The sequence below is a fragment of the Tachyglossus aculeatus genome, chromosome X1 (assembly GCF_015852505.1).
Source record: "Tachyglossus aculeatus isolate mTacAcu1 chromosome X1, mTacAcu1.pri, whole genome shotgun sequence".
NCBI lineage: Eukaryota > Metazoa > Chordata > Mammalia > Monotremata > Tachyglossidae > Tachyglossus > Tachyglossus aculeatus.
The window spans coordinates 135,116,736-135,140,750 of NC_052101.1; the positions used below are offsets into that span (position 1 = coordinate 135,116,736).

At 49.6% G+C, this 24,015-nt stretch overlaps 1 protein-coding gene across 1 annotated transcript in view; it reads right to left on the reverse strand.

The window, feature by feature from the left end:
- SYN2 (synapsin II) overlaps positions 1-24,015 on the reverse strand; it is a 135,728-nt gene that overhangs the window by 6,433 nt on the left and 105,280 nt on the right. Inside the window, exons 8-10 of the mRNA XM_038740617.1 lie at positions 23,880-23,954; positions 22,830-22,932; positions 21,838-21,987 (exon numbers count right to left, since the gene is read on the reverse strand). Of these exons, the coding sequence (XP_038596545.1) occupies positions 21,838-21,987; positions 22,830-22,932; positions 23,880-23,954 (328 nt within the window). The remainder of the gene's footprint in view (positions 1-21,837; positions 21,988-22,829; positions 22,933-23,879; positions 23,955-24,015) is intronic.

Consider the following 24,015-nt stretch of genomic DNA (forward strand, 5'->3'; position numbering starts at 1 on the left):
CTACCACCCAGTGGCCTCGGGGGAGGTGGGGGTTTCAAAGCTCAGTGGGTCAGGTGGCTAAGTGGTCAGGACTGGGGCTGTAAGAAAATGAAAGCCTCCCAGGGCTCCCCCCTCCCAGTAATAATAATAATGATAATAATAATAATAATAATAATTTTGGTATTAGTTAAGTGCTTGTCATGTGCCAGGCACTGTACTAGGTGCTGGGGTGGATACAAGCAAATCGGGTTGAACACAGACCCTGTCCCATGTGGGATTCAGAGTCTCAATGCCCTTTTTACAGATGAGGTAACTGAGGTACAGAGAAGTGAAGTGACTTGCCTAAAATCACACAGCAGATGAGTGGTGGAGCTGGGATTAGAACCCATGACCTTCTGATTCCCAGTCAGAGGACCTGGGTTCTAATACTGGCTCAGCCACTTGTCTGCTGTGTGGCCTTGGGCAAGTTTCTTCACCTCTCTGTGCCTCAGTTATCTCATCTGTAAAATGAGGATTAAATCCAACTCCCGCCTACTTAGACTTGTGAGTCTCATATGGAATAGCGACTGTATTGACCAGAATAACTTGTGTTAACTCCAGCGCTTAGGATGGTTCATGACACATAGTAAGCACTAAACAAGTACCGTAATTTCATTTAATATTTTTAATTTTTAGGAGAAATGAGAAATGTTGACTGTTGGGTTGGCTCCTTCCCTGCCATACTCCAGGCCACTGAAAATGGCTTTCCAGTAAAATCCAATTCACGCAACCACACTGCCCGAGCACAGGCTCCCGTTTTGCACCCCGGCTGGAAGACTGCAGGGGAAATTGGTGCTTGTTGATCCAACCACAACCACGTGGGAGCCTGCCCGTCTGGTAATCAGGGAACACGCTTTGCGTGTAAGCATGTGTGTGGTGTTGGACCCCGGAAGAGTTGGATGGACTCGTCACATCTCCCACCATTACCTGAACCCAAACCCTATTGCATCCTGGGGTTGCCCGTTCGCTAGCCTCAGGCCCCACTTAGCCCAGCAGAGCCAGAAGCTGGAGGGTGGGCCAGTCAGCCCACATTACCTCACTTCTTGAGCTCCCTTTATGTAGTCAATCCTTGGTAAACAACCCAGTTTTTCTGGGCCTGTCCCCTGCTGTCTCCTGTCCCCTGAACCCAGCTGCCTTTCTCCCCAAATTCCCCAGAATGCTCCTTAGAGCACAAGCCTTTCCCCTGGCCTGAAAATCTCCTTGGAGGCAGGGGCTTTTCTGAAATCCCTCTGTCCTCTTCCCTCTCGATCCTCCCACCACGCACATCTACACTCTGTTCTTGGCTATCTTGTCTCTAGAAAGCGGAGCCCCAATCTGGTTGGACTCCTGGTCTGGCAGATTCCAGAAATCAATTTCTACGAAGCAGAGGCCTGACCTGAGCCTGGGGCCAAGGAGAGAATCAATCAATCAATCAATCAATCGTATTTATTGAGTGCTTACTGTGTGCAGAGCACTGTACTAAGCGCTTGGGAAGTACAAATTGGCAACATATAGAGACAGTCCCTACCCAACAGTGGACTCACAGTCTAGAAGGGGGAGACAGAGAACAAAACCAAACATATTAACAAAATAAAATAAATAGAATACATATGTACAAGTAAAATAAATAAATAAATAGAGTAATAAATATGTACAAACATATATACATATATACAGATGCTGTGGGGAAGGGAAGGAGGTAAGGGGGGGATGGAGAGGGGGGCGGGGGGAGGAAGGAGGGGGCTCAGTCTGGGAAGGCCTCCTGGAGGAGGTGAGCTCTCAGTACGGCCTTGAAGGGAGGAAGAGAGCTAGCTTGGTGGATGGGCAGAAGGAGGGCATTCCAGGCCAGGGGGATGACATGGGCGGGGGGTCGACAGCAGGACAGGCGAGAATGAGGCACGGTGAGGAGATTAGCGGCAGAGGAGTGGAGGGTGCAGGCTGGGCTGGAGAAGGAGAGAAGGGAGGTGAGGTAGGAGGGGGTGAGGTGATGGACAGCCTTGAAGCCCAGGGTGAGGAGTTTCTGCCTGATGCGCAGATTGATTGGTAGCCACTGGAGATTTTTGAGGAGGGGAGTAACATGCCCAGAGCGTTTCTGGACAAAGACAATCCGGGCAGCGGCGTGAAGTATGGATTGAAGTGGGGAGAGACACGAGGATGGGAGATCAGAGAGAAGGTTGATGCAGCAGTCCAGACGGGATAGGATGAGAGCTTGAATGATAACAGGGGTCCCAGGATTTCTGTAGGACAAATAGAGCTTGGGCCTTCTGGTGATTGCCTAGTGGGAGTGATGCATATGGTGTGCTGAGCCTGCAGGAAAGGCACAAAAACCCTCTCTGCCTCAGCCCAGAGCATGGCTGCTTAGGAGAAGTGACAGTGGACACTCAAGATGTGCCCCCTGGGAAACAGGGACCTCCCCGCCCCAGGCACCAACACAACTGGGAGAGGGGGTGATAGTTCCTTGGGGTTGGAAGTGTGTTGGGGCACTCTCCTGGGAGTGTGCCTCCAGAATCAAGGACAAACCCACATAAGTCAGTCATTAGCCTCTCCAAAGTCCCAGGTGTCTTATTCAATTGCAGTGCTCTGTGTTCACTAGTCTCAGGGAGTGGGACTGGGAACATGGCCCGGGGATGGGGGAAGGAGAGACTTGGAGTGAACTGGGGCTTGTGAGGGGAGACATGGACCTCGTGCCTATGTGTAGGCAGAGTGAAGCCAGATCCTCAGGAGCTCGTGCTTGCTTGCTCCCTCTCTCTCTTTCTCTCTCTCTCTAATTCTCCCATATGACTATTGCACAAGCACTCTGAATTCTGGACAGCGTTCCACTGGGCTCACATCATGCAGGTGGCATGAGTTTCCAACCTCCAAGCTGGAGGCCAGAACCCACCCCAGCCAGTGCCTGCCTCTGACTGGCCACTCACCACCCTGGCCAGCCCAGGGCTGCCTTCCTTCTTGATAAGGAGCAAACTCTGATTGTCCCAGGGGGTTCATTTAGTTCTCCCAAGCCTAACTTCTGTCCAGGCACTTGGATCTGTCCCCTTTGAGCAATTTGATATTCACCCTCTTCTCAGGTCCACAGCACATACGTGCATATCCGTAATTGATTTATTTATATTAATCTTCATTCATCGTAAGCTCCTTGTGGTCAGGGAAGGTGTCTACCAACTCTGTTGTACTTGTACACCCCTGAGCGCTTAGTGTAGTCCCCTGCACATAATAAGTGCTCAAGAAATATGATTGATTGATTGATTGATCATAGGTCAAAGGACCCTGGAAGGTCTGGCTGAGGCTGAACCAAAGGCTCCACCCAATGGGGTGAGAGCCCAGTCCTGATAGCAGAGCAGGATGCCAGGGAGAGAGAACTTGCAGGGAAACTCCCTGGGTCTCACCCCCCAGGGGCATGGCAACGGTGCAATTTGCAGGGTATGTGTAGAAGCAGCATGGCTTAGTGAATAGAGCACAGCCTGGGAGTCAGAAGGACATGGATTCTAATCCCGGCTTCACCACATTTATTCATTCATTCATTCAATCATATTTATTGAGCGCTTACTGTGTGCAGAGCACTGTACTAAGCGCTTGGGAAGTACAAGTTGGCAACATATAGAGACGGTCCCTACCCAACAATAGGCTCACGGTCTAGAAGGGGGAGACAGACAACAAAACAAAACATATTAACAAAATAAAATAAATAGAATAAATATGTACAAGTAAAATAAATAAATAAATAGAGTAATAAATACGTACAAACATATATACATAAATACAGGTGCTGTGGGGAGGGGAAGGAGGTAAGGTGGGGGGATGGGGAGGGGGAGGAGGCATGGGAGGGGAAAGGGGGGAGGGGGGAGGGGGGCGAGGAGGGAGGGGGCTCAGTCTGGGCCCCACATGTCTGCTGTGAGACCTTGGGCAAGTCACTTCACTTCACTCGTTCTCACCTGTGCCGCTGTCAACCCCCGGCCCACATCATCTCCCTGGCCTGGAATGCCCTCCCTCCCCACATCCGCCAAGCTAGCTCTCTTCCTCCCTTCAAGACCCTACTGAAAGCTCACCTCCTCCAGGAGGCCTTCCCAGACTGAGCCCCCTCCTTCCTCTCCCCCTCCTCCCCCTCTTCATCCCCCTGCCTTACCTCCTTCCCTTCCCCACAGCACCTGTATATATGTATATATGTTTGTACGTATTTATTACTCTATTTATTTATTTATTTTACTTGTACATATCTATTCTATTTATTTTATTTTGTTAATATGTTTTGTTGTGTTCTCTGTCTCCCCCATCTAGACTGTGAGCCCACTGTTGGGTAGGGACCGTCTCTACATGTTGCCAACTTGTACTTCCCAAGTGCTTAGTACAGTGCTCTGCACACAGTAAGCACTCAATAAATATGATTGTTTGATTGATTGATTGGGCCTCAGTTACTTCTTCTGTAAAATGGGGATTAAGACTGTGAGCCCCTTGTAAGACAGGGACTGTGTTCAACCTGATTAACTTGTATCTACCCTAGTTGTTAGAACAGTGCTTGGCACACAGTATGTGCTTACAAGTGCCATTATTATTGTTATTATTAATAGTAATAATAACAACAATAATGCCGGTATTTGTTAAGCGCTTACTATGTGCCAAGCACTGTTGTAAGCACTGGGGTAGATACAAGGTAATCAGGTTGTCCCACATGGGGCTCACGGTCTTAATTCCCATTTTACAGATGAGGTAACTGAGGCACAGAGAAGTTCAGTGACTTGCCCAGAGTCACACAGCTGACAAGTGGCAGAGCCGGGATTAGAACCCTCAACCTCTGACTTCCAAGCCCGGGCTCTTGCTACTAAGCCATGCTGCTTCTCCATTATAAGTATGATTGAAGGGGTCAGATGCATATGAGTGGGGAAGTCCACAATCAGTCAATCAATGGTATTTATTGAGGATTTACTGTGTGCAGAGGACGCGATTAAGAATTTGGGAGAATACAGTATAACAGAGTTGGTAGAAACATTCCCTGCCCACTAGGAGTTTAATAATTATAATAATGATGGCATTTGTTAAGCGCTTACTATGTGCAAAGCACTGTTCTAAGCGCCGGGGAGGATACAAGGTGATCAGGTTGTCCCACGTGGGGCTCACAGTCTTAATCCCCATTTTACAGATGAGGTAACTGAGGCACAGAGAAGTTAAGTGACTTGCCCAAGGTCACAGAGCTGACAATTGGCAGCGCTCGATTAGAACCCATGACCTCTGACTCCCAAGCCCGTGCTCTTTCCATTGAGCTATGCTGTTTTACAGTCTAGAGGGGAGACAGACATTAATGTAAATAAATGACACATATGTACATAAATGTGTCACCCTTGCACTTGGATTCACACCTTTTATTCACCTCTCCCTCAGCCCCACAGCACTTATGTTCATATCCATAATTTATATTAATGTTTGTCTCCTCCTCTAGACTGTAAGCTGCCAACTCTTTTATGCTGTACTCTCCCAAGGGCTTAGTACAGTGCTCTGCACATAGTAAGTACGATTGATTAACTGATAAGTGCTTTGTGGCTGTGGGCCTGAGGTGGGATGAATATCAAGTACTTAAAGAATACAATCAATCCATCAGTGGTATTTATTGAGTGCTTACTCTGTACAGAGCACTGGACTAAGCACTTGGGAAAGTACAGTATTACAGAGTTGTGGTTTTTTTAATGGTGTTTAACTGCTTACTATGCCCCAGGCACTATACTAAGCACTGGGTTAGATACAAGGTAATCAGGTTGGACACAGTCCCTGTCCCACATGGGGCTCAGTCTTAATTTCCATTTTACAGATGAGGTAAGTGAGGCACAGAGAAATCAACTTACTTGCCCAAGGTTACACATCAGACAAATGATGGAGCCGGGATTAGAACCCAGGTCCTTCTGACTTAGAGGCCTGTGCTCTATCCACTAGGCTAGGCTGACAAACATGTTCCCTGCCCACAAGGAGCTTACAGTTTAGAGGAGGAGCTTACAATTTGGATCATTCAATCCATCCATCAGTAAACAAATCGTATAGACTGAGCACCTACCTTGTGCCCTATCCCTGCCCTCAAGGAGCTTTCAGTCTCGTGGGGGCAGACACTAAAATAAATTACAAATAGAAGAAAGCAATAGTACTTGTTAAGCTCTTACTATGTGCCAAGCACTGGTCTAAGCACTGGGATAGATACAAGGCAATCAGGTTGGACACAGTCCCTGTCCCACAGGAGGCTCACACTTTTAACCCCCATTTTACAGATGAGGTAACTGAGGCCCAGATAAGCAAAGTGACTTGCCTAAGGTCACAGAGTAGACGGGTGGCAGAGCCAGGTTTAGAACCCAGGTCCTTCTAATTCCCAGACCCGTGCCCTACCCACTAAGTCACGTTGAATCAAGAAGGCCTTCAGAAGGAGGCGATGTGATTTCAGAAGGCTTCAAAGATGGGGAGAGCAGTGGCCTGCTGTATGTGAAAGGGGAGAGAGCTCCAGGCATGGAAAATTTTGTGAGCCTGGTTTCGGTGGCAAGAGAGATGGGAACAAGGCACATTGAATAGAATGACTTGAGAGGAGTGAAGCAAACAAGCTGGGGTGAAGGGTGTAATGGGAGAGGAATGAGGATAAATTAGGTGGAGAGCTGCCCCTCAGCCTTGTCCCTGGTTGTTGCTGCTACTACTGAAACAATCGATTTTATTTATTGAGTGCTTATTGTGTGCAGAGAACTATACTAAGTGCTTGGGAGAGTACAATACAACAGTGCCCACAGTGAGCTTACGGTCTAGAGAGGGAGTCTAGACATTGCTACAAATAATACATCAATATATAATAATTGTATTAATTATTACATCACTTATTGGCCCACATCCTCCCCCTGGCCTGGAATGCCCTCCCTCCGCACATCCGCCAAGCTAGCTCTCTTCCTCACTTCAAAGCCCTACTGAGAGCTCACCTCCTCCAGGATGTCTTCCCAGACTGAGCCCCCTTTTTCCTCTCCTCCTCCCCATCCCCCCCCGCCCTACCTCCTTCCCCTCCCCACAGCACCTGTATATATGTTTATACAGATTTATTACTCTATTTATTTTACTTGTACATATTTACTATTCTATTTATTTTGTTAATGATGTGCATCTAGCTTTATTTCTATTTATTCTGATGACCTGACACCCGTCCACATGTATTGTTTTGTTGTCTGTCTCCCTCTTCTAGACTGTGAGTTGTTGGGTAGGGACCGACCGTTTCTATATGTTGCCAACTTGTACTTCCCAAGTGCTTAGTACAGTGCTCTGCACACAGTAAGCACTCAATGAATACGACTGAATGAGTGAATGGTAATTCATATTTAAATAAATTGATATAAAAATAAATTATGGATATGTGCATAAGTGCCGTGTGGCTGTGTAGATTTGGGAATCATCCACATAGAGATAGTAGTTGAAACCACGGGAGCAAATGAGTTCTCCAAAGGAGTGGGTGTAGATGGAGAATAAAAGGGGACCCAGAACTGAGCCTTGAGAGGCTCCCACAGTTAGGGGTGGGAGGCAGAGGTGGAGCCCGGGAAAGAGACTGAGTGGCCAGTGAGATAGGAGGAGAACCAGGAGAAGATAGTGTCAGTGCAGTGTGACTTAGTGGAAAGAGCCCGGGCTTGGGAGTCAGAGATCATGGGCTTGAATCCCAGATCTGCTACTTGTCAGCTGTGTGACTTTGGGCAAGGCACTTAACTTCTCTGCACCTCAGTTTCCTCATCTGTAAAATGGAGACTTAGATTGCGAGTCCCACATGGGACAACCTGATTACCTTGCATCTACCCCAGCGCTTAGAACAGTGCTTGGCCCATAGTAAGTTTTTTTTAACCCCCCCCTTCTAGACTGTGAGCCCATTGTTGGGTAGGGATTGTCTCCGTTGCCAAACTGTACTTTCCAAGTGCTTAGCACAGTGCTCTGCACACAGTAAGTGCTCAATAAATATGATTGAATGAATGAATGAAGCCAAGGTTGAATACTGTTTCCAGGAGAAGGGGTGGTCAACAGTGTTAAAAGCAGCTGAGAGGTTGAGGAAGATTAGGATGGAGTAGAGGCTGTTGGATTTGGCAAGAAGGGGATCGTTGGTGACCTTAAGAGAAGACAGTTTCAGTGGAGTGAAAGGGGCTGAAGCCAGATTGGTGGGGGTCAAAGAGAGGATTGGAGGAGAGGAAGTGGAGGCAATCAATCAACCAATTGTATTTGCCGAGTGCATACTGTGTGCAGAGCACTGTACTAAGCGCTTGGGAGAGTACAACATAGGCAGTGGGGGTGGACAACTCGATGAAGGAGTTCGGAGAGGAATGGTAGGAGGGAGATGGGGTGATAACTGGAGGGAGCAGAGGGGTGAAAAGGTTTTGGGGGGGTTTTTTTAGGATAGGGGAGACATGGCTATATTTGAAAGCAGTGGGGAAGAAGCCATTGGAGAGCAAACAATTGAAGATAATGGTTAGGGAGGGAGCAAGAGTCTTGATAAGGTATGAAGGGATGGGGTGGGATGTGCAGGTGGAGGGGGTGGATTTTGAGAGGAGGCAGGAGATCTCCTCTTGAGATACTGCTGGGACTCTTCCTCGACCTCACAGCTGCTTTTGAAACTGCTGACCTCCCCCTTCTCCTGGAAACATTATCCAACCTTGGCTTCACTGACACTGTCCTCTCCTGGTTCTCCACCTATCTTTCTGGCCACTCCTTCTCAGTCACTTTCACTGGCTCCTCCTCTGCCTCTCACCCCCTAAATGTGGGAGTCCCTCAAGACTCAGCTCTCGGTCACCTTCTATTCTCCATAACTCCATCTCTATAACTCTGTTATATTGTACTCTCCCAAGTGCTTAGTACACTGTTCTGTGCACAGTAAGTGCTTAACATATATATATATATATATATATATATATATATATATATAACTGATCAATTCATTGATTGAGAGTTGAAGAAGAGGTAGGAGGAGGGAGGGACTGGAGAGGAGTAGGGGAGAATTTAGGGAGATCACACCTAATGGTTTCTATGTTCTCACTAAAGTGGCCAGTCATTAGGGACAAGAGATAGGGGAGGCAGCGGGACAGGGGGTTTAAGGAGGGAGTTAAACATCAGAAACAACTGATGAGGGCAATGGGCATGAGAGTCAATAAGGATGGAGAAATAATGTCACTGGACAGAGTTAAAGCAGGGAAGGATGAACTTTAGGTGGACGAGGTCGACCTGATATCTCAATTTCTGCCAGGAGTGCTCTGTGGCTCATGCACAGGAGTAAAGGAAGGGCACTGTGGAAGTGATCCAGGGCTGTGGGTTAGTGGTCCAAGATCAGTGAAGGGAAAGAGGAGTGAGTGAGTTGAGTTCAGTAGAGAGGGTGGTGTTGAGAACATCAATTTGGCCATCAAGGGAATGAAGTTTCTGTATGAAGACTAAACAGGGGAAGATGACTTGAGGAAATTGGATGGGGTCACAAGATTAAAGGTCTCTGTGGGGGAATAGTAGAGGAGTGATAGAAAGCGGGCAGCATAAGGATCATGCTTCAAGGCCCTACTGAGAGCTCACCTCCTCCAGGAGGCCTTCCCAGACTGAGCCCCCTCCTTCCTCTCCCCCTTGTCCCCCTCTCCATCCCCCCGTCTTACCTCCTTCCCTTCCCCACAGCACCTGTATATATGTATATATGTTTGTACATATTTATTACTCTATTTATTTTACTTGTACATATCTATTCTATTTATTTTATTTTGTTAATATGTTTGGTTTTGTTCTCTGTCTCCCCCTTCTAGACTGTGAGCCCACTGTTGGGTAGGGACTGTCTCTATATGTTGCCAACTTGTACTTCCCAAGTGCTTAGTACAGTGCTCTGCACACAGTAAGCACTCAATAAATACAATTGATTGATTGATTGATCATCGGGAAAATCCACATGGATATTGAAGTCCCCAAGGATCAACGTAGGAATGGAGAAAGAGGAAGGAATGAGAGGAAGGGACCAAAATGGTTCAGAAAGTTAGAGGTGGGGTGTGGGGAGAGGTAGATGACCATGATTAGTAACTGGAGCGGGTGGTAGAGATGGATGATATGGGCTTCAAAGGAAGGGAAAGAAAGGGATGGGGGAGGTGGAATGGTGTAAAAGCGGCAATTGGGAGTGAGAAAGAAACCCACTCCTCATCCTTCCCTTCAGTGGGAGAAGATGAGGCACCATCTAGAAAGAGGGGTATTCAACTAGGAGGTACTCAACTGGGAGGCAGGTGAGTGGGTGTGGAGCAAGGGTTAGGGCAGATGGCACCACCCCCCACCCAAAGCATCCACTTCCCCAGCCCCAGCTCTGCGGTTGCTGCCACAACCATGGCTTGGGTCAGACTGTCTCGACACAAAGGTACACTGCTGGTGAGCCATGAAGTTTCTCTTCTAGACAGGGAGACAGGCCGGCAGACAGATCTGCTAGAGTTTCTTGGAGGCTGGAGTGGGGGGTCGGTCAGAGTGTTTGCTTTGGAGAGCAACCAAACTGATGGAGGAAACCAGTCCCTACCTCTCAGAGACCGGGAAACAAGGAGCCGACTTGCCCAGGGGAGCTCTGCTCACGTCTTCAGTCTGCCTGTCGGTTTGTCGCTCTGCCTGTCTTCCTGCCTGTCTGTCTGTCTGGCGGCCTGAACTCCTCACCTTCCTCTCCACACGGAGGCTCAAAGACCTGGTGCCTTTGGCTTTGTGTCCCGCTGGGGCGGCCGGGCTGTGGACATGCCAGAGTGGGGATGTGGTCCCTTTTGGTGGGCCCTGGCCTCACCCAGATTCAGGAACTGGCTGGAACTCTAGCAAGACTTGCCTGAGACATCCTCTCTCTGGCTCCCGGCAGCCCCCTGCCTCCTGCCCAGCATATCTGGGCAGAGCCAGGCAACGGGCAAGGGTAGACCAAGGGGCATGGGAGGAGACACTTCTCTGGGCAGCCTGGTCTTCGCTCTGTTGGCAAAGCTGCCAGGCCCAACCCTGGTGCGCTAGGAGCCCTGTGTCCTCTGTGGGAGATGAGAGTGTTGGAGCGTGACCTGGAGCCCGTTCCAGGAACTGAGCAGCCGAGTGGGGCACTGAACTCGGCTTATCTGCTTTATTCATCAGCGATGAAAGGAAATGTATCCTGCTTTGCTCAGAGCCCCAACCCGAGTCACACAGTTGAGCTTGCTGCTGCCGCCACCACCCACTCTCTCCCATATCCACCCACCCCCCTTCCCTACTGGTGCTGAGCCACTGTCCTGGCTCCCCAGTGTGCTCACACTGACTGGGTATAGGCCTCTTTGGGTGTCCACCCCAAGCACAATGTGAAAATGGAAAAGCGCCCTCGGTCCCACCCTCTCCTCCAGCTCCCTTTCCCCCTCGGGGGCCCCAGTCCACCCCTGGGGTCTGCCTCCTAGCAGATCTGCCCCCTTCCCCTCTCCCTCCCGCCCCCAAGCCTTCATGGGCTGAGGGACAGAAGACCCAGGGGTGGCTCAAACGGGGCCAACTGGTTGGGGTAGGGCTCCCACCCCACCCCCTGACAGGTGGCCACGGCAGCCCCAGCACTGCTGGCCAAACAAGTTCAGGGAAAGGGGCAGGGGAGCCGAAAGCAGACACGGCCCAGGTGACAGTGCTGGGAGAAGCTCCCTGGCTGGAAGTCATGGAGGCCTTTGATGTTAAGACTGGAAAGGCTGGGTCTCAAGGGGAGGGGCAGTCAGTCTGTTCTCTCTGGGGTGACAGCTGGGGAAGGAGATCCCTCCCTTCATCCAACACTTTGGAAAAGCCACCTCCTCCACGAGGCCTTCCCCAAATAATCCCCACCTCTCCGGTCATGCCATTCCATCAGTCATATCCTTAACATCTATGTGTACTCCTTTCTATTTGGTTTAGGTATTTGTGCAGTGGGCACCCAGTCTGGCACTGTGTACAGTGTTCTGCATGCAGTAGGCGCCCAGTACAGCACTCTGCAGGCTCAATAAATGTGATCAAGCAAAAACTCCTCACTCTCAGCTTCAAGGCTCTCCATCACCTTGCCCCTTCCTACCTCACCTCCCTTCTCTCCTCCTACAGCCCAGCCCGCACCCTCTGCTCCTCTGCCGCTATCCTTACTGTGCCTCATTCTCGCCTGTCCCACCGTCGACCCCTGGCCCACGTCCTTCCCCTGGCCTGGAATGCCTTCCCTCCACACGTCTGCCAAGCTAGCTCTCTTCCTCCCTTCAAAGCCCTACTGAGAGCTCACCTCCTCCAGGAGGCCTTCCCACACTGAGCCCCCTTTTCCTCTCCACCTCCCCAACCCCCCTGCCCCACCCCCTTCCCCTCCCCACAGCACTTGTATATATTTGTACAGATTTATTACTCTATTTATTTTACTTGTACATATTTACTACTGTATTTATTTTGTTAATGTTGTGCATATAGCTGTAATTCTGTTTATTCTGACGGTTTTGACACGTCTACATGTTTTGTCTTGTTGTCTGTCTCCCCCTTCTAGACTTTGAGCCCATTGTTGGGTAGGGACTGTCTCTATATATTGCCGACTTGTACTTCCCAAGCGCTTAGTACAGTGCTCTGCACACAGTAGGCGCTCAATAAATGCAATTGAATGAATGAATGAATGATCGATCGAAGGATTCCACAACCACGCCTGGTTGCTTTTTTCCAGTGTTAAAGCTCCCTAACAGTCCAAGAGAAGTTCTTCCTTTCTTCCCAATCCAACACTCTTGCTGAAATTTCAGCCCATTTCCTCCTTTGGAAGTAAATACCCACCCCAAAGAGGAGGGGGAGTAGCTCAAACGTCCATCAGGCAGTGGACTTCTCAATGCTGACCACGTCAGCAAACAGCACCACCACCCTCTTTGCCCTCTGGCATGGCACCATGTGTCTGTTGAGCTGATGCCCTGACGGTCACTAAGACTCTCCTGCCTGAGGTGTGCCAACCCGCCTAGCAAGCAGAGTAGACTGCTCACCCCACTTGCTCAGCACAGCCAATGCCCAAGCAGAGGCCAGCTCAGAAAGCCAGAGCAGGAGTAAGAACCCCAGAGTCTGCCATGGGACCATTCGGGGGAAGAGAGGAGTGGAGGTGAAGGCTAGGCTGCTGACACTCTGGTGAGAATCTCCTCCTCTGGGAATTTGGTGGTCAGATTCTGGTGGGGGTGGCAGTACCTCGCCGGGTAAATGACTCTTTTCCTGGGGATGGCTCAGGGAAGAGGCTGGGTGGGCAGGGGAGCCAGCAGAGGCTTTGGCTGAGCTGATGCTGTTCTATCATCGGAGGAATCTCAACTATGGCAAACCCTAACCTTCCCCTCCTATGATCACTTCTGTCAGCCACATCACTCTCCCACTTCAAGAATTAAAGTTGGGGTCACTGCCAGAGGTCAAGATGGAGACAGAGAAGTGCGTGAATAATCAGTTGGGAAAGTGCATATATCAGAATTGGTGGGCTCTTGGGTGGAGAGCTTGGCTCTGGGCATGGGAACAATTGATTCATTCATTCATTCAATCGTATTTATTGAGCGCTTACTGTGTGCAGAGCACTGTACTAAGCACTTGGGAAGTACAAGTTGGCAACATATAGAGACGGTCCCTACCCAATAACGGGTTCACAGTCTAGAAACGGTCCCACAGTCTAGAATTGATATGAAGGGGCTGGTGGACCTGTCCTCTGCCCCTCCTACCAGGGCAAGTCCTATTACCTGCTCTAGGGGGTCCTACTCCCTGTCCATTCTGCCAGGATGAGCCCCATTCCCTGCCCCGGTGGTCCTACTCCCTCTCTGCAGGACTGCAGAACAGCCTTCCAGAGGCACGGAAAGGAAGCTAGCCAGTACATCAAGTGCTGAAGGTTCTTGATCCCGGTCCTGCTCTCCACTCCCTGCTCCCCATTTTGGAGGAAAGGCCTGCCCACTCAATGCTCTCTAAGAGAGGCAACAGGGAAGGGACCCATCTTTCCCTGAGGCTTCTCTGAGAGATGCCTGCAGTTGAAGACATTTTTCCCCTCAGCCTCTGCTCAAGACCCAGAAGAGGCAACAGAACATTGTGGATTCAGTATTGTCTGTCTTGCACTCAGTCAGCCTCTCTCTTACCATACACGCAGCCCCTGCAGGGTACACAAGTGGGGTGCAATTTGCAAAAGAGGCACTTGTTTGGATTGCCAGATTACTGAAGTGTCTGGGTGTCCTTATCAGAACTACCAATCTCTAGTTGAAGGGTTTGAATTACAACACAACACAGAACTGCATCCCCTATGACTGATATCTACCAGTTACATGGAACAGGCTGACTCCAGTCGGGCACCAGATCCCGGGTCTGATCCCCGCCCCCTAATCCACACGCGTCCCCGCGAGAGGAAACCATGGACCAGAGACTCCAACCCCTGAGCCTGTACCGTAGGGCCTCTTCCCTCGGCTCCCGCCATGGGGGTCAGCTCTGCACAAAGGGACTGGGGAAGAGGTCTCGTAGTCGGGTGTTCATGAGCTAGGTGCTTGCACCCCAGTCCGTGCCCAGCCCCCTCAATCTACATGTGTCCCTGGTGGAGGAAGCCATGCGCCAGTGATCCCATCCCCCTCTGCCTCTGTCCCAGGGGTCAGCTCTGGAGGAAGGGGCCTGGGAAAAATATGAAAGACATAATCAAAAGGAGGCTGACTTCCTATTAATTCCATGTTCCATAATTTAAAATGAAAGGGCCACACTCCCGGCCCTTTCACCACCCACCCCACCTTCAATTCATTGCAGGGAGACGTCACCTAGTGTCAGGGAAAGTCTCCCCTCCTTCTTCCCCAGCACCACCCCCAGGTGACTTAATAATTTAAACTAGGAAGATATTCGATTGGGAGCCAATATGAACTGCTTGTTTATTAGACCATCTTGAAGGATTTTGCCTGATTAACATGCCATAGCACAAAACGCACCAAATCTTCACAGAACACCCCTGCACAGTACCGGGGAGCTCAACTCTTCACAAATGTGAACTGAAAATAAGAATTGCAAGAGGAAAGCAGCTGCCCTCAATGAGGTTGCCCCAGCTCTGCCCCTTTCCTGCTGGGCCTCCTCTCTGGGCCTCAGTTTCCACTTCTGTTATGTGGGGAGAAGATCCCTGCTCTCCCCTTCTCTCAAATGGGGAGCCCTGTGGGGGGACAAAGACTATGTCCAATTTGACCTTTCTGGATCTGCCCCAGTGCCAAACAAGGCCCAGAGTGAGCACTTAATAAATCCCATCATCATTTGGATGATGATGATGATAGTAATGAGGATATTAAGACTGGGAGCCCCATGTGGGACAGGGACTGCGTCCAACCTGATTACCTTCTATCTACCTCAGTACTTAGAACAGTGCTTGGCACATAGTAAGCGCTTAACAAATACCATTATTATTATTATGATGATGATGATAATGGAAGAGCACTCTCCTTCTTCAGATGGCTCTGCAGGCCTAGAAGAGGGAGCTCAGCCACAGGGGCCACTTTCACATCGTCAAAAATCCCACCTTTGTAATCGTAGGCACCGCTGCCCCAGGAGGGTTTCTCTCACTCTGAATCAATCAATCAATGGTATTTATTGAGCGGTTACTATGTGCAGAGCACCATTTTAAGCACTTGGGAGAGTATAATACAACAGAATTAGCAGACACTCTACCTTCCAGAGTGCTCACCTGATCTTTCATCTCATGTGGTCTTGCATCCTCTCCTTTCATAGGGGAGGGAAAATGAGGTAGCCAGATTGTTGGTACCTCGGCCCAGGCCATCCAGCAGGTCCTGGATCAGCTGGGGCCAGAATCCAGGGATCCCATTGCCCCAGTCAGGGGCTTGTCCTCTTGAGCAATGGAAATTAATTTCGGGGAGGAGTGGGGAGTGGTTCTGGGCCTGTGCAGAAAAGGAAAAGTCTGGACTACTTTCTGTTGACACCTGCCTCAAAAGCCCTCATGTGAGAATGTGGGTCCCAACACACTGCTGGCCCGCACAGCATAAAGGGAAATGTTCCTTCTAGGCAAAGCCTCCGGGGAAAGAGAGCTGGGAGTAGGGGGACTAGGAAAGGGGGACATTCTTACTGCTGGAAAACGAAAATGACTTCAACACATTCTCCCTGCTGGGTTTTATAATAATGATGGCATTTGTTAAACACTTACTATGTGCCAAACACTGTTCTTAGCACTGGGGGGGATACAAGGTGATCAGGTTGTCCCACGTGGGGCTCAAAGTCTTAATCCCCATTTTACAGATGAGGTAACTGAGGTTCAGAGAAGTAAAGTGACTTGCCCAAGGTCACAAAGCAGACATGTGGCAGAGCCGAGATTAGAACCCATGACCTCTGACTCCCAAGCCCGTGCTCTTTCCACTGAGCCATGCTGCTTCTCTCTATGTGCAAAACCTGAAGTAAGGAAACGGGGGAATCAATCAATCAATCAATCGTATTTATTGAGCGCTTACTGTGTGCAGAGCACTGTACTAAGCGCTTGGGAAGTACAAGTTGGCAACATATAGAGACAGTCCCTACCCAACAGTGGGCTCACAGTCTAGAAGGGGGAGACAGAGAACAAAACCAAACATACTAACAAAATAAAATAAATAGAATAGATATGTACAAGTAAAATAAATAAATAGAGTAATAAATATGTACAAACATATATACATATATACAGGTGCCGTGGGGAAGGGAAGGAGGTAAGATGGGAGGATGGAGAGGGGGACGAGGGGGAGAGGAAGGAAGGGGCTCAGTCTGGGAAGGCCTCCTGGAGGAGGTGAGCTCTCAGTAGGGCCTTGAAGGGAGGAAGAGAGCTAGCTTGGCGGATGGGCAGAGGGAGGGCATTGAGGGAACTTCAATTCTGGAATTTGAGGAGGGTCTGTATGGACATAAGCCCCTCCAGGGACCAAGCCAGAGATGGGAACACTGGGGACAACCCCGCCAAGCCCGGGGTGGAGCGGGCAGCTGGATGGATGGATGGCGACGATTGAGAGAGAGCTGGGAGGGTAACAGAGTTGCGGAAAGGCATGGTCAGGGGTGCCGGACCTGCTGGCGCTGAGTCGGCCCCCAGTACCACCCCCCCCCACTACCACATGGTGTCACTACAGCACAGGATACCGGGGAGCCAGGCTGCCACGGCCTCCCTTCCCCCTCTTCCCCGGCCCCCACTCCTCTGGCCTGTTCATTCGAGGGCCCAGACTGTGGGCTTCCCAAGGCTGGATGGGGCTCGAGGGGAATCTGAAAGCAGGGGCTGAAACAGCTAGGGAACAGAGAACAGGAGAAAAGGAAGGAGTGAGAAGGGGAAAGAGAGGGAGAAGAAGAAAGAGAGGCTGGGACGGAGAGAAAAGACGGGACCTCACGGGTAGGTATTGCCCTTCCCCACTGTCTCATCGCTGCCACTTGGACGGCGAATGTGGCCGCGATCACCCTGGCTGCCATCAATTCCTGGGTGGTCGCAAAAGCATCTTCTTCAGGCCACCCCAGAAACTCCAAGTGATGGCCCGGGATGGACTAGTGATTGAATTATTGCGCCTGAGGAAATGCCGATCAGTACAATGCTGATGGCATTTATTAAGCACCTACAAGCTTGGGAGATCAGACACAGCCCCTGCCCAAAAGAGGAATCATAGTCTATCTTATCCCAATCAATCAATGGTATTTATTGAATGCTCACTGTGGGCAGGGCCCTGTAGCAAGTGCTTGGGAGAGTACAACACAGCAGACTTGATAGACACAATCCCTGCCCTCAAGAAGGTTACAATCTATTGGGGCAGACAGACACTGAAATTACAGGTAGGGAAAGTAACCAAGAGTAAAGATAGAGAAGCAGTGTGGCCTCATGGATAGTGGCCTGGGAGCCAGAAGGATCTGGTTCTAATCCTGGCTTCGCCACTTGTCTGCTGTGTGGCCTTGGGCAAGTCACTTCACTTCTCTGGGCCACAGTTACCTCATCTGTAAAATTCATTCATTCATTCAATCGTATTTATTGAGCACTTACTGTGTGCAGAGCACTGTACTTACGCTTACACTTGGGAAGTACAAGTGGGCAACATGTAGAGATGGTCCCTACCCAACAGTGGGCTCACAGTCTAGAAGGGGGAGAATGGGAATGGGAATTAAGACTGTGAGCCCCATGTAGGACAGGGACTGCATCTAACCTGATTAATTTGTGTCTACACCAGAGCCTAGAAAAGTGCTTGGCACATAATAATAATAATGACAGTATTTGTTAAGCACTTACTAGTGCCAAGCACTGTTCTAAGCACTGGGGTAGATTCAAGGTAATCAGGTTGTCCCACGTGGGGCTCATAGTGTTAATCCCCATTTTACAGATGAGGTAACTTAGGTCCAGAGAAGTTAAGTGACTTGCCCAAAGTCACATGGCTGATAAGTTGCAGAGCCAGGATTAGAACCCATGACCTCTGACTCCCAAGCCTGTGTTCTTTCCACTAAGGCACACTGCTTCTCATAGTAAGTGCCTAACATGTACCATAATAATAACAATAATAATGGCATTTGTTAAGTGCTTACTATGAGAAGCAGCCAGGCACTGTACTAAGCACAGGGGTGGATACCAGCAAATTGGTTTGGACACAGTCCCTGTCCCACGTGGAGCTCAAAGTCTCAATCCCCATTTTACAGATGAGGGAACTGAGGCCCAGAAAAGTGAAGTGACTTGCCCAAGGTCACACAGCAGACAGGTGGCGGAGCTGGTATTAGAATTCATGGCCTTTTGACTCCTGAGCCTGTGCTCTATCCACTAAACCATGCTGCTTCTCATTATTGATGCCTGTCCCCCACCTCTAGACTTTGAGCCTGTTGTGAGCAGGGATGATGATGATGGTGATGACTGTCTCTCGTTATGGCTGTATTGTACTTTCCAAGCACTTAGTACAGTGCACTGCACACAGTGAGCTCTCAGTAAATACGATTGAATGAATGAATGAATTATTATTATTAGCTTGTGTCTACCTTGGTGCTTAGTACAGGGCCTGGAACATGGTAGGCACTTAAAAAATGCCAAAAAAATGAGAAAAGATATAATAGTAAAAGATACAATCAAAAGCTATAATGATATAATATAATAATAATAATGAGATATGGACATAAGTGTTGTTTGGGGGAGCGGGGAGTATCAAAGTGCTTAGAGGGTACAGTTCTAAGTGCACAGGAGATGCAGAAGGGAGAGCGAATAGGGTGGGGGAAATGAGGGCTCCGTTGGGGAAGGCCTCTTGAAAGATAGGAGATTTTAGGAGGATTTTGAAGGTGGAGAGAGTGGCGGTCTATCGGATTTTAAGAGGGAGAGATTTCCAGGCTACGGAGAGGATGTGGGCAAGGGGTAGGTGGCAAGAGAGATGAGGGCAAGGCACAGTGAGTAGGCTGACATTAGAGGAGTGAAGTGTGTATGCTGGGTTAGAATGGGAGATTATTCATTCGTTCATTCATTCATTCATTCAATCGTATTTATTGAGTGCTTACTGTGTGCAGAGCACTGTATTAAGTGCTTGGGAAGTACAAGTTGGCAACATATAGAGACGGTCCCTACCCAACAGTGGGCTCACAGTCTAGAAGGCGGAGACAGAGAACAAAACATATTAACAAAATAAAATAGAATAAATATGTACAAATAAATAAATAAATAAATAAACTAAATAGATTAGGATTTCCTAAATAGATTAGGAAACTGCAATCCAAATGCCACTCCCCCTCCCCACCCCCATCCAGGGGCTCATCAAATCCCAGCTAGACGACTGTAACAGCCTCCTCATAGACCTCCGTCTATGAGGACCTTTTTATTGTATTTTATTATGGTATTTGTTAAGTGCCTACTATGTGCCGGGCACTGTTCTAAGCACTGAGGTACACACAAACTAATCAGGTTGGACACAGTCCATGTCCCATACGGGACTCACAGTCTTAATCCCCGTTGTACAGATGAGATAACTGAGGTTCAGTGAAATGACTTGGCCAAGGTCGCACAGCAGACAAGTGGCAGAGCTGAGATTGGAACCTAGGTCCTCTGACTCCCAAGTCAGGGCTCTTTACACTAGGCCACACTGCTTGGTTCTAATTCTGACACTGCCATTTGCCTATTGTATGATTTTGGGCAAGTCACTTCACTTCTCTGTGCCTCAGTTTCCTCACCTGTTAAATGGGGATTTAATACCTCATCTCCCACTTACTTAGACTCTGAGCCCTATGTGGGCCTGGGACTGTGTCTGACCTGATTATCCTGTATCTGCCCCAGTGCTAAATACTGTGCTTGGTGCATAGAAACGCTTATCAAAAACCACAATAAAATAATCATTTTTATTATTACTTATCTGGCAGACCACAGCTCTCCCCATCTATGAACCCTACTGAGATCACATCTCCTCCAGAAGGCCTTCTCTGACTAATCTCTCATCTCCCCAACCCTGACCCTCACCCCACTGCCACTTCTGTCCTTCCACGTCACCTAAGCACGTCCCACAACCCGTGATGCATTTAGAAACAAATCTCATATATATGCTATAACTCACCCTATCTGTAATTTATTTAACTGTCTATCTCCCCCACTAGATCATAAGCTCCTTGAACGTGTCTTCTAACTCTATTGTACTCTCCCAAGTGCTGAGTTTGGTACTCTGCACCCAGTGGCCACGCATGGCCTTTATCAGGCGCTTACAATGGGCTGAATTAGATACATGGTTGGGAGGTTGGACACAGACCCTACCCAACGCGGGGTTTACAATCTATCTTCTCCCCATTTTCCAGGTGAGGGAACTGAGGCCCAGATAGGGGAAGTGACTGGCGCATAGTCGCCCAGCAGGCCAGTGGCCGAGCTGGGACTTGAACCTGTGTCTTCTGATTTCCGGTCCCATGCTCTCTCTGCTAGGCTGCGCTGATTTAGTTGATTGACTCTGCTGCCCAGATCATCATCTTTGTTAACCATCACTCTGTACACATCTCCCCACTCCTCAAAGCCCTCCAGTGGTTGCCCAGGCCGCTTTGCCTCGATCAGAAACTCCTGACCGTTGGCTTTAAGGTCCCCCGTCAGCTCCCTCTTTCCCGCAGGGGAACAAATGAGCTGGGTTGGTATGATGGAGGCCCAATCCTGCCTGCCCATATCCCACGGGGTCCTTGGAGCTCCTGCGGCAGTTGCATCATCCCTGCCAGTCCCCTGAGCGAGTCCTTGCAGTGTCCGATAAGACCTCACGTCTCCACTTTCTTCCTTCAGCAAAACCGGCTGAACACAAACTGCTTTTAGAGACTAATTTGGAAATTGATCCAAGTGGAGGCCGTGCCTGGGTGTCAAGGTGAGTACACGTAGGCACTGAGGGTGGCTGCTGGATAGACGCCACCTGGGAGTACGGGTGGGCGGAGCTTAGTCGGGAAAGGCTTCTGAGTGGAGGTGGGATTTCGGGAAGGCTTGGATGCTGGGGAGAGCTGGGGTCTGGCCTATGTGAAGGGGGAAGGATGTACAGGCAGTGGGCATGGTGAGAACCAGGGGGTCAGAAGTGGAAGTGGAAAAGTCAAGAACGAGGCCCGTGAGTACATGAATGGGAGAGGAATGATGAGTGCAAGCTAGCAGGGAGGGGGAGAAATGAGTGGACAAATGGGAGGGAGCGAGCCCTCCAGTCAGTGCCCCTAGAGATCCAGGTGAGGAAATAGTTTCTGGGATGGTGGCTCTATAGCACCATAGAGCTCTTTGGGTAGGGCAGCTAGGTCCATTTCCCCTGAACCCACCCTTGGAGGCTGGGGTTCTCTAGGGAGGGTGAGGATTCAAAGAAAAACAATGGTGTAAGCAGTGGAATCGGGTATTCAAAGACTCTAAATCAGTCCCACCCCTCCTTTGGCAAGTGTTCTTTCCAAAATGTTTTCCTAAAATGATTCTACCCCACCCCAGAGGGAACGCAATTCCCAACTCAGCCTCTCTCCCGAGGGGCTGCTTACCTGAGGTTGCTGAGTGGCTGTGGGTCTCTGAGGGGATGGGACCGGGGTCTTGGACAGCACTTGGTTCATTCTGCCCACCACCAGCTCTGTGATGAGCTGCCGGTCCTCCGCTTGGTGCTCCCCAATCAAAGGCATCGCACAGTCCATGACCTATCCCAGGGAGAAGCAGCGGGTTAATGACCACAGAGCAGGCCAATTGACAGCCCTGGGCAGGAGGGGCCAGGTTGAATGCCTTGTAAGGCACCCGGTGGGCATCCAATCTAGGTTGAAAGATGGAGTGTGGATGAATTGGCCCAGAGCAAAGTGGTCAGCTTTGTCCCAGAAGGAACTTCAAGACAGGCCCATCTGATGAGGGCTGAGGGGTCACCCAGCTCAGGCAGATTAATGGCCAGAGGCTCCGGACCTGCACTTTTCCATTTTCACAAAGGATGCAGATAGAAGAAAAAAAACTTCAACAGCAGCATGAGTGAGTTAGTCCATTTAAGAAAGGACTGCCCAATCCCAGAGGGTGATTAAACTCTGGTCTAGGCTCCGATGGAAATTATGCACACTCTCCCTCCAAGGAAATCTTTATAAGTGGGACACAGATGCTCAGTACAGACCCTTAGTGCTTATTCTGTGCTCCGTACCCAGCAGGGCCTTACTAGAGACCATTACTAGGACAAGGCACTCACCTGTCTCCTCACTCTCCACCAAGTGTCTTGCATGACTTCTGCTATCGCCACTCTATGGCCCCAGTGCCCCAACATGCTTCTCACATGTCCCTAGTCCCTCTCTCTAGGGCTGAGTACAGTGACCCTCACAGAATTAACACTCAACAAATGCAATTATTAGAATTATTTTAAATCATTTCATTAAGGAAGAGGTGGGAACTTCGGGTGGTGTGGTGTTGGGGGGGTGCTCAAACCCTGGCGGCTCTAGTTCTGCCATGACCGGCATCCACCGGGGCTCTTTCTCCTCACACTTCCCACTCCAGAAGTTCTAGCCCTTACCTCAAAGATATAGTCCTTGCCATCCTTGCCATGCACGGCTTTGACTGCACAGATGTCCAAGCCTCCAAACATTTCTGAGCACACATCCACCCACAGCTTGTATCTGTGAAGGAAGGAAGGCCCTGGTCAAGCTGATTTCATTCTCAAATCTGTGGGTGCCAGACCTGCAGAACTATTACAAAATGTGCCCAAGCCAGGAACTCAGAAACATCAGGGGCCAATCCATTCATTCTCAGCCTTGTGGGCAGGAATCTTGTCTATCAACTCTATTGTAGTGTCCTCTCCCAAGCACTTAGCCCAGTGCTCGGCACAAAGTAAGCACTGAATAAAGGCCACTGATTGACTGACTGACTGACTGACTGACTGTCAGGCTGCCTTGGCAAGTCTTGCCTTTCCCACAGCCTGGCCGATGAGAATTAGTCTGGCTAGGATCAGGGAGGTCGGGAACAGAGGCAATGGGTGGCCCACGGAGCATCTTGGCCCTAATGGGAGAACAGCATATGCTGGACCCCTTTGGCCCCAGTCTCTGTGACTCTTGACACCAGGAACCCAGAGCCACTCTGAGTTGCAGTCAGGTAACCTAGGCAAAGGCCAAGGGATGGAGACCCTGCTTGCAGGGCCTTCTCAGGGTGAGACAGATTAACTAGGTCTCTGGGGCAAGGATAGCAGCAGCAGCCATGCCTAGCCTGCCCATCCCCTTCCCAGAGAGCCCCCAGAGCCTTAGACGGACCCTGCTGCCCGTAAATGCTTCATCCATATTAATGTTATTATTGCCAGGGTGATGGAGAGAACTGCTGTAATTAAAGGGTCATCTCTCATTTTCTCTGCCTCTTTCCAATCTTCCCCTCCCTCCCTTCTCCCTTACTCACTTTGTTTTTCTTTGTATCTTTCACCGTCTCCCATTCACTTCACTTCCTCATGCTTCCTGACCTTTCTCTCTCTCTCTCATTCTCTCTCTCTCTCCTTTTCTCTCTTCTCTGTCCCCTCTAGCTCCTCTCTGAAGTCCCTAACAGACACAGAGCAGAGTTTTCAGCTCTTCCTTTTCCTCACCTATCAGACATCGCAATCTGTTCCAGCATTGCTGATCCGGTATTGGTCTTCCAATTTCCCGAGATGGAAGTCCTCCTGCAGAAATGACAGAAATGGCGAGAAGCAGTCAACAGGTGAGAGTGCAGTGGGAGGAGGA